This window comes from Capricornis sumatraensis, chromosome 5, assembly GCF_032405125.1.
Source record: "Capricornis sumatraensis isolate serow.1 chromosome 5, serow.2, whole genome shotgun sequence".
Classification (NCBI taxonomy): Eukaryota; Metazoa; Chordata; class Mammalia; order Artiodactyla; family Bovidae; genus Capricornis; species Capricornis sumatraensis.
This window is the reverse complement of record NC_091073.1, coordinates 37,896,674-37,909,012: the sequence shown is the minus strand read 5'-3', so window position 1 is coordinate 37,909,012 and position 12,339 is coordinate 37,896,674. Positions and strand designations below refer to the sequence as shown.

At 45.0% G+C, this 12,339-nt stretch overlaps 1 protein-coding gene across 5 annotated transcripts in view; it reads right to left on the bottom strand.

Annotated features, from left to right (window-relative positions):
• Positions 1-12,339, bottom strand: part of LOC138080079 (phosphatidylcholine translocator ABCB4) — a 73,137-nt gene that overhangs the window by 18,875 nt on the left and 41,923 nt on the right. For 4 of the 5 annotated variants that reach the window (XM_068972995.1, XM_068972996.1, XM_068972999.1 and 1 more), the window contains exons 16-20: positions 10,675-10,821; positions 8,165-8,269; positions 4,368-4,445; positions 2,688-2,771; positions 1,242-1,445 (exon numbers count right to left, since the gene is read on the bottom strand). In XM_068972995.1, the coding sequence (XP_068829096.1) occupies positions 1,242-1,445; positions 2,688-2,771; positions 4,368-4,445; positions 8,165-8,269; positions 10,675-10,821 (618 nt within the window). The remainder of the gene's footprint in view (positions 1-1,241; positions 1,446-2,687; positions 2,772-4,367; positions 4,446-8,164; positions 8,270-10,674; positions 10,822-12,339) is intronic. The other variant, XM_068972997.1, reaches the window with a different exon arrangement.

The following is a 12,339-nucleotide window of genomic DNA, read 5'->3' as shown; positions in this document are numbered from 1 at the left end:
GCAACTTTCAGTGTCATTAGCCATTTTTAACAGAAGTAAGGCTCTATTAACTAGATTCAAGATGTTTTCTTCCATGTAACTGGTCTAAGAAAAAATGATCTTCACTCTACCTACTGACAGTTTCCCTTCTGAAATGTGAAAAGCGGTAGGGTTCAGGAGAAAGGGAACAAACACTCTGGGGTGGCTTTTAGTGGCGATAAACAAAACAAGGAAATGACACCATAAAGGAGCCACAGCCAGCAGCCAAGAGGGTCTTCCAGGACTCTGGGCACCTGAGAGCTGAAGTCTGGGAATCATGCTGACTGCTCTTCTTCCCCATGAGCGAGACATGCTATCTGCCCCACCTCAAGTAACCATAACTGTATTAAGGCCTAAGCAGTATTGTCTGTGAAAAGGCTTTGCAAATGCTGTGCTATAGAAACTACATCACAATTTTCACTATTTCTTCACCTCTTAGTGTTTCAATGTAGCATAATATTTACGTAAGTAAGGGTAAAAAAATTCCTGGTTGTTGACTACACTTAACATTTAAATACATGTATGTGTAAATAAAATGTAGGCTTAGACACATTTAAACCCATATGAAGAGGCTATATGGTAAAGAACTTTGAAGTAGACCAGGATTTGAATCCGAGCCATGCCTTTAACTTGTTTCATTCTTGAGTTCCGCATTTGTAAAATTGGCAAAACATTAGTACTTGACTCATAGGATTCTTGTGAGGATGAGTTGGGACATATAAATACTTAGAACAATAACTGGCTCAAAGTAAGGTCCAAGTTTAAGTGTGTGCCCAATTGCTGTTACAATTAGAATCACAAATCTGAGCATTACTGCCCTCTGGTGGCTGCCTAACTTAACTACAGAAATCACAACCGAGAACAGGACTGTCTTCTTAGAACAGTACACATATTTCTCTGCCTTAAGGACTCTTTGTCTGTAAAACAGGGGTAACCTTTGTCCTAACAATGGCATCAGTGTACAAAGTAAAAGGTAAAACGAACTCTGAAAACTCAGAAATTTTCTGAATATAGCACTTTCTATACACTAAAATTTTACATTAATTATCCCATTTTCAAGTTCTAGGCATTGACACAGTAAGATATTTCATACTCAGTGCTGACCACTATTAGTTGTCGGGAGCACTAACATTACCAAAATATGCATGTTGTAACAAATCAATCAAATAAAACCCATGTCTTAACAACCATACTTATATCAACTGAAGCCTTATTTGACCCACCTTTCCAGCAGTTTCCAGTTCCTTTTTATCTCTTTTGGCATTTCCAGCCAGCAATTTCATTTCAACAATTCCTGATACAGCAATAATTGGAACAACCGATAGCAGCAAAAGGGTTAATTGCCAACCGTAGATGAATGCTATAATAATACCAGTTCCAAGGTTAGCTGTATTCTGTGCAATCAGAGCCAACCTGGTCCCAGTGGCCTGGATGAGCAAAAGAAGAGAGGGAGCTGTATTTTAAGTTGCAGACCTGTGAGCTACAGCCTTCAGCCTCCTGGTCAGAACCATGAGACAGGGATTTATGCCTGTGCTAACATTTGCTCTCTTTCATTACAGTAAACCCAAGATTGTTGTTATTGTTTAGTCGCTCAGTCATGTCCAACTCTTTTGCGACCCCATGGACTGCAGCATGCCAGGCTTCCCTGTTGTTTACTATCTCCCAGAATTTGCTCATACTCATGTCTATCGAGTCTACGATGCCACGCAACCATCTAGTCCTCTATCGCCCCCTTCTCCTCCTGTCCTTAATCTTATCCAGCATCAAACGAGTTGGCTCTTCTCATCAGGTGCCCAAAGTAGTCTCATGCATCACTTGGGAGGCTCTGCAGGTTAGTCTTGGTCTGTGCCTTTCAACTCTCACTCCTTTCCTGACTACATGGATTCAGCATCACAGAACCAAGTCACCATTGCTCTGCTTTGGGGAGAGGCTATGGGGCACATACACTTTTTCCTGAAGGCAATGTTTAAAGAGCAAATAAACCTCGGACACTCTGGTCATTTTAAAGCCTGTTTGCTTCACATGTATAAGAGGGAGGCTCATGAGCTCCAAGAGACCATCAGTTGCAAAGGATACATATCCTAAAAGACCATCCTCTGGAAAGCCTTCATAAAGATGAAGTACTGTTTCTACCAATCAGAAAATGAGGGATGTCATAGGGACATCATAGGTGACATCTTGCATTGTGCAGAAGCAATGAGCTTTGTGTAACAGGCCTCAGCTCCAAGGTTGGGGGCGAAAGCCAGGGAGAGGGCTCCTGAGCCAGTTATTGGTTCAGGGTTGGATATGCGACCCAAATTAAATTAGATTTAAAGGAAGGGTGTTGGTTTGGTGGTTGAGGTCCAGGTATGCCTTCTCTTTCATGGGATGCTTATAGCTCCAGTTGCTCCCAGAAGCCACCTTGTAGCCACAAGGGAAGGAGCCTCAGGGTGAAGCCAATTCTGAGGACTGAAAGCTGCTCAGAGTTAACAGACAGAGTCCTGGGTCCTTCTGGACACTTGTGAACCAATGGATCCGTCAACCCTGATGTCTAACCTTCCTCTTTGTTGTTCAGGCCAGTTTGAGTTGTCTGTTATTTGCAGCTGAGGCAGCTTAACAGTGGCAGCTATGCCATATGTTTATCCCAAACCAAGTTAAAGAAAATCAGTAGTAGAATGAGGTCTACATACCCCTTGGACTTGGGAGGCATCCATCGCAAGTCTTGTAGAAAGTGCACCCGTACTGTTTTTATGATCATCAAACCAGCTCATGTCCTAAGGCACACAATACACCTTTAAATTAGTTCCAGATTAACACAAGCAGAGAAAAATCGGATGAAACATCTCAAACTCTCAATGCTGAGGAAGTACCCACTCTGAACTTGGGTGTTGGAGTTTGGGGGAGACCTCCCATGTGGTGGGGAGCTCGGGTCCCTGCCCTGAGCACACACTGGGAGCCCACAGGACCCCTCCCAGCTGTGCCCGGAAAGCGCACCAATGGGGGCGGGGCTTATCCAGATTGCAACCGAGCTCACTGCCAGCTTCACCTGAGACTGTGGCGCCTGCGGGTCCATCCACCCACTCCTCACAACCTGTGCTCCCAGCACGTGCTCCCTGATGGGGCCACTCCTCTCACAAAGGGTGGCGGAGCTGGGCTGGACATGGCTCTTTCTTGTAAATTCTAGGCACGAGATCCTCAGCCCTGGTTTCTCACCATGTTTAGTTTTGTTTATCTGAAGCAGGGATTAAAGAGGCTATCTTAGGGCTTCCCTGGTGGCTCAGTGGTAAAGAATCCACCTTCCAACACAGGAGATGCATTTGATCCCTGGCCCAAGAAGGTCCCACATGCCGCGGGTCAACGCGAAGCCTGCGCAGCTCAACTACTGAGCCTGTACTCTGGAGTCCGGGAGTCACAACTCCTGAAGCCTGTGTGTGCCCAGAGTCCATGCACTGCAGCATGAGAAGCCCATGCACCATGACTAGAGAGCAGGCCCCTCCTGCAGCAACTAGAGAAAAGCCTGCACAGCAATGAAGACTCGGTGCCACCAAAAATAAAGAAATAAAAATTTAAAAATTTCAGGTCTTAGCTATGATTTTCATTATATGCCCCTCATCCACAGAATCTTTTAATTTCATATAAAATAATTTCCCCTACATAGCAACAGTTTAAAAGACACTGAAAAAAGTCTTGCACAAAATATGATTCCAGCCCTGTGCCCTCCTGTGAACCGGAATGTCATCAATTCCTGTCAACCACATGGATAATATTCTGGCCCTCTCTTAAGCCTTCTCTATAAAATAGAGAATTTATGCTTGCACATCTTCCCACAAGTTCTGCACTAAGCTGTCACCCTCCTGACAGGGCTGACAATGCATGTGATAGTCCCAAAGATGAGCACACCATCTGGTACATAGTGAGTGATGCTTGAGTGAACCAATAAGTGAATTAACATGGAAGAAGAGCTCAAACAAAACTCAATGGTGACGCCCATAGTAAGTTGCGTCAACTGTTGGGCAGAACCCCTGCCAACCACTGCTGCCTTTGTTGAAAGGCATCCTGGAGTCTCAAGTGACTCCTCAGGGCCTGCAAAGAATCCAGAAAACAGAGACAGATCCTTGAAGTGAGAGTATCCACATGGATAGAGGGAGCTGCAAAATAAGCCCCCAAAGTCATGACATACTAGCCCCTATTTATTACATTAGCTAAGCCTATTCCCACGAAAACCTTAAGACGTCTTTGGATACTGAAGGACTAGAGCAACGAGAGGGGATCTGACCAGTTCCTGCACGAACACCCAGGGCACACGGCACCCAGGGCAGCATGCGAGGCTCGAAAGGGAAGGAAGAAATTGCTCCGGTGCGCACACCTACCTGTCTCAACATCGCTTTAAAAGCCATTGACCGAAGCCTCGTGGTGAGGATCTCACCAGCCTTCCCAAACGTGAAGCCCTGGGCAAGAAGAAAGCCTCTTGTCTCTCTTAATCATCACCAGCATTCTGACACAAGTGTGTGCATTCACATGGAATTCTATAATGTTTATATATGACTCAACTATTCAAGTAACAAAGTCTATGATCAGATACTAACTCAGAGTCCTAACTTCAAATTCATGTGCTTCTTTTGCTATTTCAGCTGGAATAGATAAACAGCAGGACCTACTTACAGCAAAGAGAACTATATTCAGTATCCTATGATAAACCATAATGGGAAAGAATGTTCTAAAATGTTTATATATGTATAACTGAATCATTTTGCTGTACAGCAGAAATTAACATTATAAATCAACTCCACTTCCATAAAAAAAAAAATAAAAAATTCATATACTGGTAAATCATTGGTATGCAATAGAATCCTAAGACCAAAATCCTTAAATGTATCTTAGAAATTGGCTTCTGACCCATTCTAAAGAGACTTCCTTTTCAAAATTCTCAGGGACAATATCTCAGTGAGAATCAGTTCAGTTCAGATCAGTTGCTCAGTTGTGTCCGACTCTTTGCTACCCCATGAATCGCAGCACGCCAGGCCTCCCTGTCCAACACCAACTCCCGGAGTTCACTCAGACTCACGTCCATCGAGTCACTGATGCCATCCAGCCATCGCATCCTCTGTCGTCCCCTTCTCCTTCTGCCTCCAATCCCTCCCAGCATCAGAGTCTTTTCCAATGAGTCAACTCTTCGTATGAGGTGGCCAAAGCACTGGAGTTTCAGCTTTAGCATCATTCCTTCCAAAGAACACCCAGAACTGATCTCCTTCAGGATGGACTGGCTGGATCTCCTTGCAGTCCAAGGGACTCTCAAGAGTCTTCTCCAACACCACAGTTCAAAAGCATCAATTCTTCGGTGCTCAGCTTTCTTTACAGTCCAACTGTCACGTCTATACATGACCACAGGAAAAACCATAGCCTTGACTAGACGGACCTTTGTTGGCAAAGTAATATCTCTGCTTTTCAATATGCTATCTAGGTTGGTCATAACTTTCCTTCCAAGGAGTAAGCATCTTTTAATTTCATGGCTGCAATCACCATCTGCAGTGATTTTGGAGCCCCCCAAAATAAAGTCTGACATTGTTTCCACTGTTTCCCCATCAATTTCCCATGAAGTGCTGGGACCAGAAGCCATGATCTTCGTTTTCTGAATGTTGAGTTTTAAGCCAACTTTTTCACTCTCCTCTTTCACTTTCATCAAGAGGCTTTTTAGTTCCTTTTCACTTTCTGCCTTAAGGGTGGTGTCATCTGCATAATAATATCATCTTAATTACAACCTTCAGAGTGTTCCTAATGCTTGAAGCAAAACAATCTTTAATGCAAGTAACAAAATTCTATGTTGGGATGCATTTTGGCTCCTGTAGTACAGAGCATATTGAAAAGCAGAGACATTATTTTGCTGACAAATGTCCATCTAGTCAAAGCTATGTTTTTTCCAGCAGTCATGTATGGATGTGAGAGTTGGACTCTAAAGAAGGCTGAGTGCCAAAGAATTGATGCTTTCGACTTATGTTTCTGGAGAAGGCTCTTGAGAGTCCAGTGGACTACAAGGAGATAAAACCAGTCAATCCTAAAGGAAACCATCCTTAATATTCATTGGAAGTACTGATGCTGAAGCTGAAGCTCCAATACTTTGGCCACCTGATGTGAAGAGCTGACTCACTGGAAAAGACCCTGATGCTGGAAAAGACTGAAGGCAGGAAGAGAAGGGGGTGATAGAGGATGAAATGTTTGAATGGCATCACCAACTCAATGGACATGAGTTTGAGTAAACTCTGGGGGACAGTGAAGGACAGGGAGGCCTGACATGCTGCAGTCCATGGGGTTGCAAGCAGTCAGACACGAGAGCCAGACATGAATGAGTGGCTGAAAAACAACAACAAAAATTGGTCTCCAAGCTTTTTGGCATCAGGGACCAGTTTCATGGAAGACAATTTTTTGACAGATGGGGTGGGGAGATGGTTTGGGGATGATTCAAGAGCATGACATTTATTGTGCACTTTATTCCTATTAGTATTACAGCAGCTTCACCTCAGATCATCAAGCATTAGATCTTGGAGGCGGGGGACCTCTGGTGTAGACAGATGTCTCTAGCGCTGGCTCCAAGTGAGTTTGCTGCTTCCCCGTCACAGCTCTGTCTGCTCTCAGACCAGCCAATGGTCAGGCTACTTGTCTTCTCCCAGCATCCTTGCCAGACACTTCCCTCTTTCTAATTATAGAGAGCAGCCCAGATGCCCACAGTTGGGCTTGCTTCTGGGGCCCTGGGATGGGCCTCCAGCCACGTTGAGTGTTGGTGCAGGCACGTGGGGTGCTCTTTGGGAGCACATATCACTAAGCCGAGAGGATGGGTGGTCAGTGCCCCCGGAGTCCAGGCCTAGAGTTTGCTTATTTCCTAGAGTACCTTTGCTGGCGGATTGCTCAAGGCCTGGCCATCTGTCCACTGTTGGTGTAGCACATGTTTGTAACTAGCTCCACTCCCTAACACACCTGGGCTTGTGGCTACATTGGACACTGAGTTGCCACCAGCAAGGCAATCACTCCTAAACAAAAAACTTGGCTTACTTTTACCGCTGGCTCAACTATAGCAAAAGAGAAACACACTAGGCATGACTAGGAAATATTTTGTGGACTTAATGGATTGTACTAGAAAGGCACTGAACTAAAGAGACAAAAAGCCACTGGTAAAAGTCTAGGTAGACAAGTACAATCAGAGTTTACTAGTTCATTTTTGCCAGGTCTATAATATCTAAAATGCAGTATAATGTGCATTCTTTCAAACAGTTCATCAATTAGGGAAGAAAAGATCAGAGAAGTTACTTGATATTATGTAAAAAGTAAGGTGGTTTAGACAGTAAAGAACTGCCTGCAATGCGGGAGACCCAGATTCGATCCTAGGATCAGGACGATCCCCCGGAATAGGGAATGACTACTCACTCCAGTATTCTTTCCTGGATGATCTCATGGACAGAGGAACTTGGTGGGTCATAGTCCATGGGGTTGCAAAGAGTCAGACACTGAGCAACTGAGCAACTAACACTTTTGGTTTCAAAAAGAGAGTGCTGTTGTACTGATTTTTTCCAGTTTATGTCTCATTGTGTTTAAATGGGACTTATGCTGTCCTGTGAATTAAAGTCTCTTTTCTCCCTGGCAATGAGTGTCTGCAGAGGGCCAACCTGTAACATGATGTAACTTAGCACCCAGGGAAGTCACAATGTCTACTACTTAGGACTCTGCCCTCTCAAACAGCCTTGTGCCAACTGAGTCTGCAATTCATTTCAGTCTAAGATTTGGAAACTCCAAATCAAAGCTAAGAATTAAAAAAAATTTTTTTAACTTTTAAATTGGAGTATACTTACTTTACAATGTTGTGTTAGTTTCTGCTGTACAACAACATTAATCAGCTATAAGTATACATATAAGGATACTTATATCCCCTCCCTCTTGAGCCTCCCTCCTACTCAACCCCTGTGCCACCCCTCTGGGTCATCACAGAGCACTGAGCTGAGCTCCCCGTGCTATATAGCAGCAAAGCTAAAGTTTGGATAACCTGTTTTTTTATTGGATTTTGATTAATGAATAATTAATCTATATTAACATATAATTAATGAAAATCTAATAGATAATTAATCTATATTTTCTACTTAAATATAGACTCGATAAAGAAGATCAAATTATAGGTACCTACCTGAAGGAAGAAAGTAAAAAAGGAAATAATTCCCAGGCCTAAGAAAAGCAATGAGAACATGTTGCATTTCTGCTGCTTCACTTCATCGTCTCCTGGTCCAAAAATCTACAAGAGAACATTTAAAATACCCACTTGGATTACATGAACCTTGTATATTCCTCCCAGAAACAACGGCTTGGGCATCCCATTTTAAAAACTAGGTTTTGCATATGTGTTGTTTCTTTTTTAACTGTGGTAAAATATATGTAACATCAAGTTAGCTAAATGGTAATTTTAAGTGTACTACGCAGTGGTGTTAAGGATATTCAGAGTGTTGTACCACCTTCGCCACCATCCATTTCCAGAAGTCTTCATCATCCATAATGAAATCCTGACCCATTCAACAGGGACTTCCATGACCCCACCCTTAGCCATCAAGTCCCACCATTCTACTTCCTGTCTCCATGAATTTGAGGAACACAGTAAGTGCCCTACATATGAATGAGCTCAGTTCCAAGAGCAGGTTCATTAGCCCAGTTTTTTTTTTTTTTTTTGTAAATCCAACAAAGTTAGCCTAGATACCCCAAGAAACACGATTGGCTGCAGAGTAACAAGTTTATAATACTTATCACAAATGCATACATAAAACACAAACACAAAAAATGAAGGAAATATCTTTAATCTTATAGTACAGTACCCTGTAAAGTACAGTAGTGCAACAGCTGGCATACAGGGCCTGGCATGTGAGTTTGCACCTTTGCAAGTTCACAACCTGAAGGTTCGTATGTAGGGGACTCACTGTGCGTGGTTACTGCCATGGGCTGGAACGCTGCACGTGGACTGAGTGTGGCTGCACCATCATGTTTATTCCCCTTCTTCTGCACCTGCTCCTCCCTCTGCCTGAGCTCTTCTGCCCTTCACCTGCCTCCCCCCACCCCACAGGGTCTTGGCCCAAAGAGGCCTCTCCTGACCAAACTGCACGAAACAGCACCCCCAGTGCCAGCCCCTCCACTGCCTGACTGCTTTTAAAATGCCTGCAACCCTGTGACATGTAATATACTTGTTTTGTGTGTGTGTGTTATGCGTCTGTCCCAATAGAAAGTAAACTGTTTGGGGGCAGGACTGGTTTATTCTGTTTTCTACTTAATCTCCAAAAGCTCCATTTGACACTAAGGAGAGACCCCCCCATATAAATACAGCCCACACTGTTTTTGAATTGCAAGAGAGTCAGGGATTGCCTTATTCTGTACTGTAAAAACAGTTGGTGGGTTCTCCTTAATTCATTTATTTTTTAATTTGTGGTCTTAATTGCAGACCAACATTCTAATTCAGAAGCATAATAAATTCTTTATATGATGGGGAATAATTCAACTCTAACAAAAATTCTCTCCAATAACATTAGAGATTAACTAAGGACATAAAATATAAATGTTGGGTTTTATGGAGCCTTAGATATTTCTGATCACTTCTGATAAATGTCCCTCAGGGAATTTAACAATTGGATTGTAGGAGTTTTCCTTCTGTGTCTCAGCCTCTCCAAGCCTTGTAAGGATTACTGAACAATGATGTAGTAAATAACACTTTTTAATACTTACTTTGAGGTAGACACCCTTAAATGCTTTCTGTATATTAATCATTACTTATAACATCTCTCTTTTTAAAAATTTTTATTGGAGTATAGTTTTTATCATCTCTTAATCATCAGCCATCCTAGGAGGTAGGTTCATTTTACAGATGAACAAACTGAGGTACAGCAAGGTGAAGCATTTGCCCAAGTATGCACAGCAACTGGGGGCTTCCCTGGTGGCGCTAATGGTAAAGAACCCATTTAAAGATGCAGGAGACGTAAGAGACGTAAGTTCTATCCTTGGGTCAGGAAGGTGCCCTGAAGAAGGACATGGCAACCCACTCCAGTATTCTTTCCTGGAGAATCCCATGGACGGAGGGGCCTGCTGGGCTCCACAGGGCTGCAAAGAGTCAGACATGACTGAAGCGACTTAGCACAGCAGTTAAATGGTGAGGCCGGTCTGAGCCCAGAGCCTGGCCTCTTCAACCCTTGAGACGTGAGCTCTTCCCCCACCCCGACCACCCAACCACCCTGTGAGGTGAGCATCTCGTCTCCACAAACAGGGTGGGGATCACGGCCTGACCCCAGTTACCCGAACAAGGAGAGAGAATAGAACGCCTCCTTCAGGGATCTTCTGTGGGGGTTAGTCGCTAAGTCGTGTCCGACTCTTGCAACCCCGTGGACTGTAGCCTGGCAGGCTCCTTTGTCCATGGGATTCTCAGGCAGGATTACTGGAGGGGGTTGCCATGTCCTTCTCCAGGGATCTTACAGTTTCCAATTTCCTTGACAGCGTAACTGGCCGGCTTTTTCTTTTGCCTTGTGGCTTTCCTCCACGGGGAGTGAAAGCCTTTGGCTTAGGTTCACTGGAGGCTGCCTTACTGCGGAGGGGACCGGCTGGGCATGAGAACTGAGTTCGTGGCTAAGTGATTTCACTCAGGCCATCCAGTGGTGTTCCCACACTCACCGCTATCATTTCTGAGAAGATGACTGAGAAGGCCGGCTGGAGCGCCCCATTGGCAACGGCGCACAGGGTTCCCACCACTAAGTAGGGCCACTCTGTCTTGTTCAGTTTCAGGATCTTCAGAAAAGACACCGGTGGCACAGATTCATCCTAGAACACACACACATCAAGACAGACAGGCAGCAACACCACAGGCACCAGAGTGTGGACCCGGAGAGGGCCTGGCCTCCCCTCCAGGAACTTACAAGTTGGGCGGAGGGAATGCCTAGGCCACAGCAGACCACGGGAGGGTCAGACAGGATGTGACAAGATGCTAACTATGTCCCTGTCAATCCTAAAGGAAATCAACCCTGAATATTCACTGGAAGGACTGATGCTGAAGCTCCAGTACTTTGACCACCTGATGCAAAGAGTCCACTCATTGGAAAAGACCCTGATGCTGGGAAAGACTGGAGGCAGGAGGAGAAGGGGACGACAGAGGATGAGATGGTTGGATGGCATCACTGACTTAATAGGCATGCGTTTGAGCAAACTCCAGAAGATAGTGAGGGACAGGGGAGCCTAGCATGCTGGAGTCCACAGGGTCGCAAAGAGCTGGACGTGACTGAGTGACTGAGCGACAGCAGACGGACTGCACAGCCTGAGCCGGGGGAGTCCACCACCCAAGAGGCAGTCCTCGCCGTGTGGCCAGCCTTTCTCTATCCCAGCCTCAGCAAGTGAGCGGAAGCGGGATCTGGGCCCCAGATGCCCTAAAATTCAAGTCATGATGTTGGGGTCACACAAGGTAAGACCCACGAATAGATGAGTTAAGCATCCTCACCAACACAAGGCACCGTGATTCATCTGAGGACCTGGGCCTGGTCTCCTCACCCCAGAACCCTGCCTCGCACCTTATCCGTGTCATGTCCTAACTCACAAAACTCAAGTACCCACGCCCTTTTCTTTCACCACTACTAACGGCAGGGCAGACTGCCTTGCTCTGCATTCCCTACAGACTTCTGCTTCATAGCTTCACTGGCTTTCTGATTCCCCCCTGTTTGTTTACACGTCTCTGTGGCTTTGTTTTAAGATGTCTTGGCTCATGCCTCGGCTTTCCCTGTGGCTCAGATGGAAAAGACTCTGCCTGCAATGCAGGAGACCCGGGTTTGATCCCTGGGTTAGGAAGATCCCCTGCAGAAGGAAATGGCAACCCACTCCAGTACTCTTGCTGGGAAATCCCATGGACAGAGGAGCCTGGTGGGTTACAGTCCACGGGGTCACAAAGAGTTGGACACGACTGAGGGACTAACTGAATGGCCGACACTTTATCTCCTTAGAAACGGCCCAATGCCTGGCACATACCAGCTTCTCAGCAAGTGCTGAGCTTGACGTTTGGTCAAGCATGAGGGATTTAAGTCACATAAAGGAGAATGTTCTAGGGAATTCCCTGGCAGTCCACTGGTTAAGACTCTCTTAGCACCTTCACTGCCGTGGGCCCCGTGTACAATCCCTGGTCAGGGAATTAAGATTCCACAGGCTGTGTGGGGTGACCAAAAATAAAAATAAAAAGGAGAAAATTCTGATTGTAGAGGTGGTTTCACAGTAAACTAGATACCATATGTGCCTAAGGAAACCCATGGCCTTACAGTTGTTTAAATAGGTCACATTTGTGTCTCTATGAAATAGAGA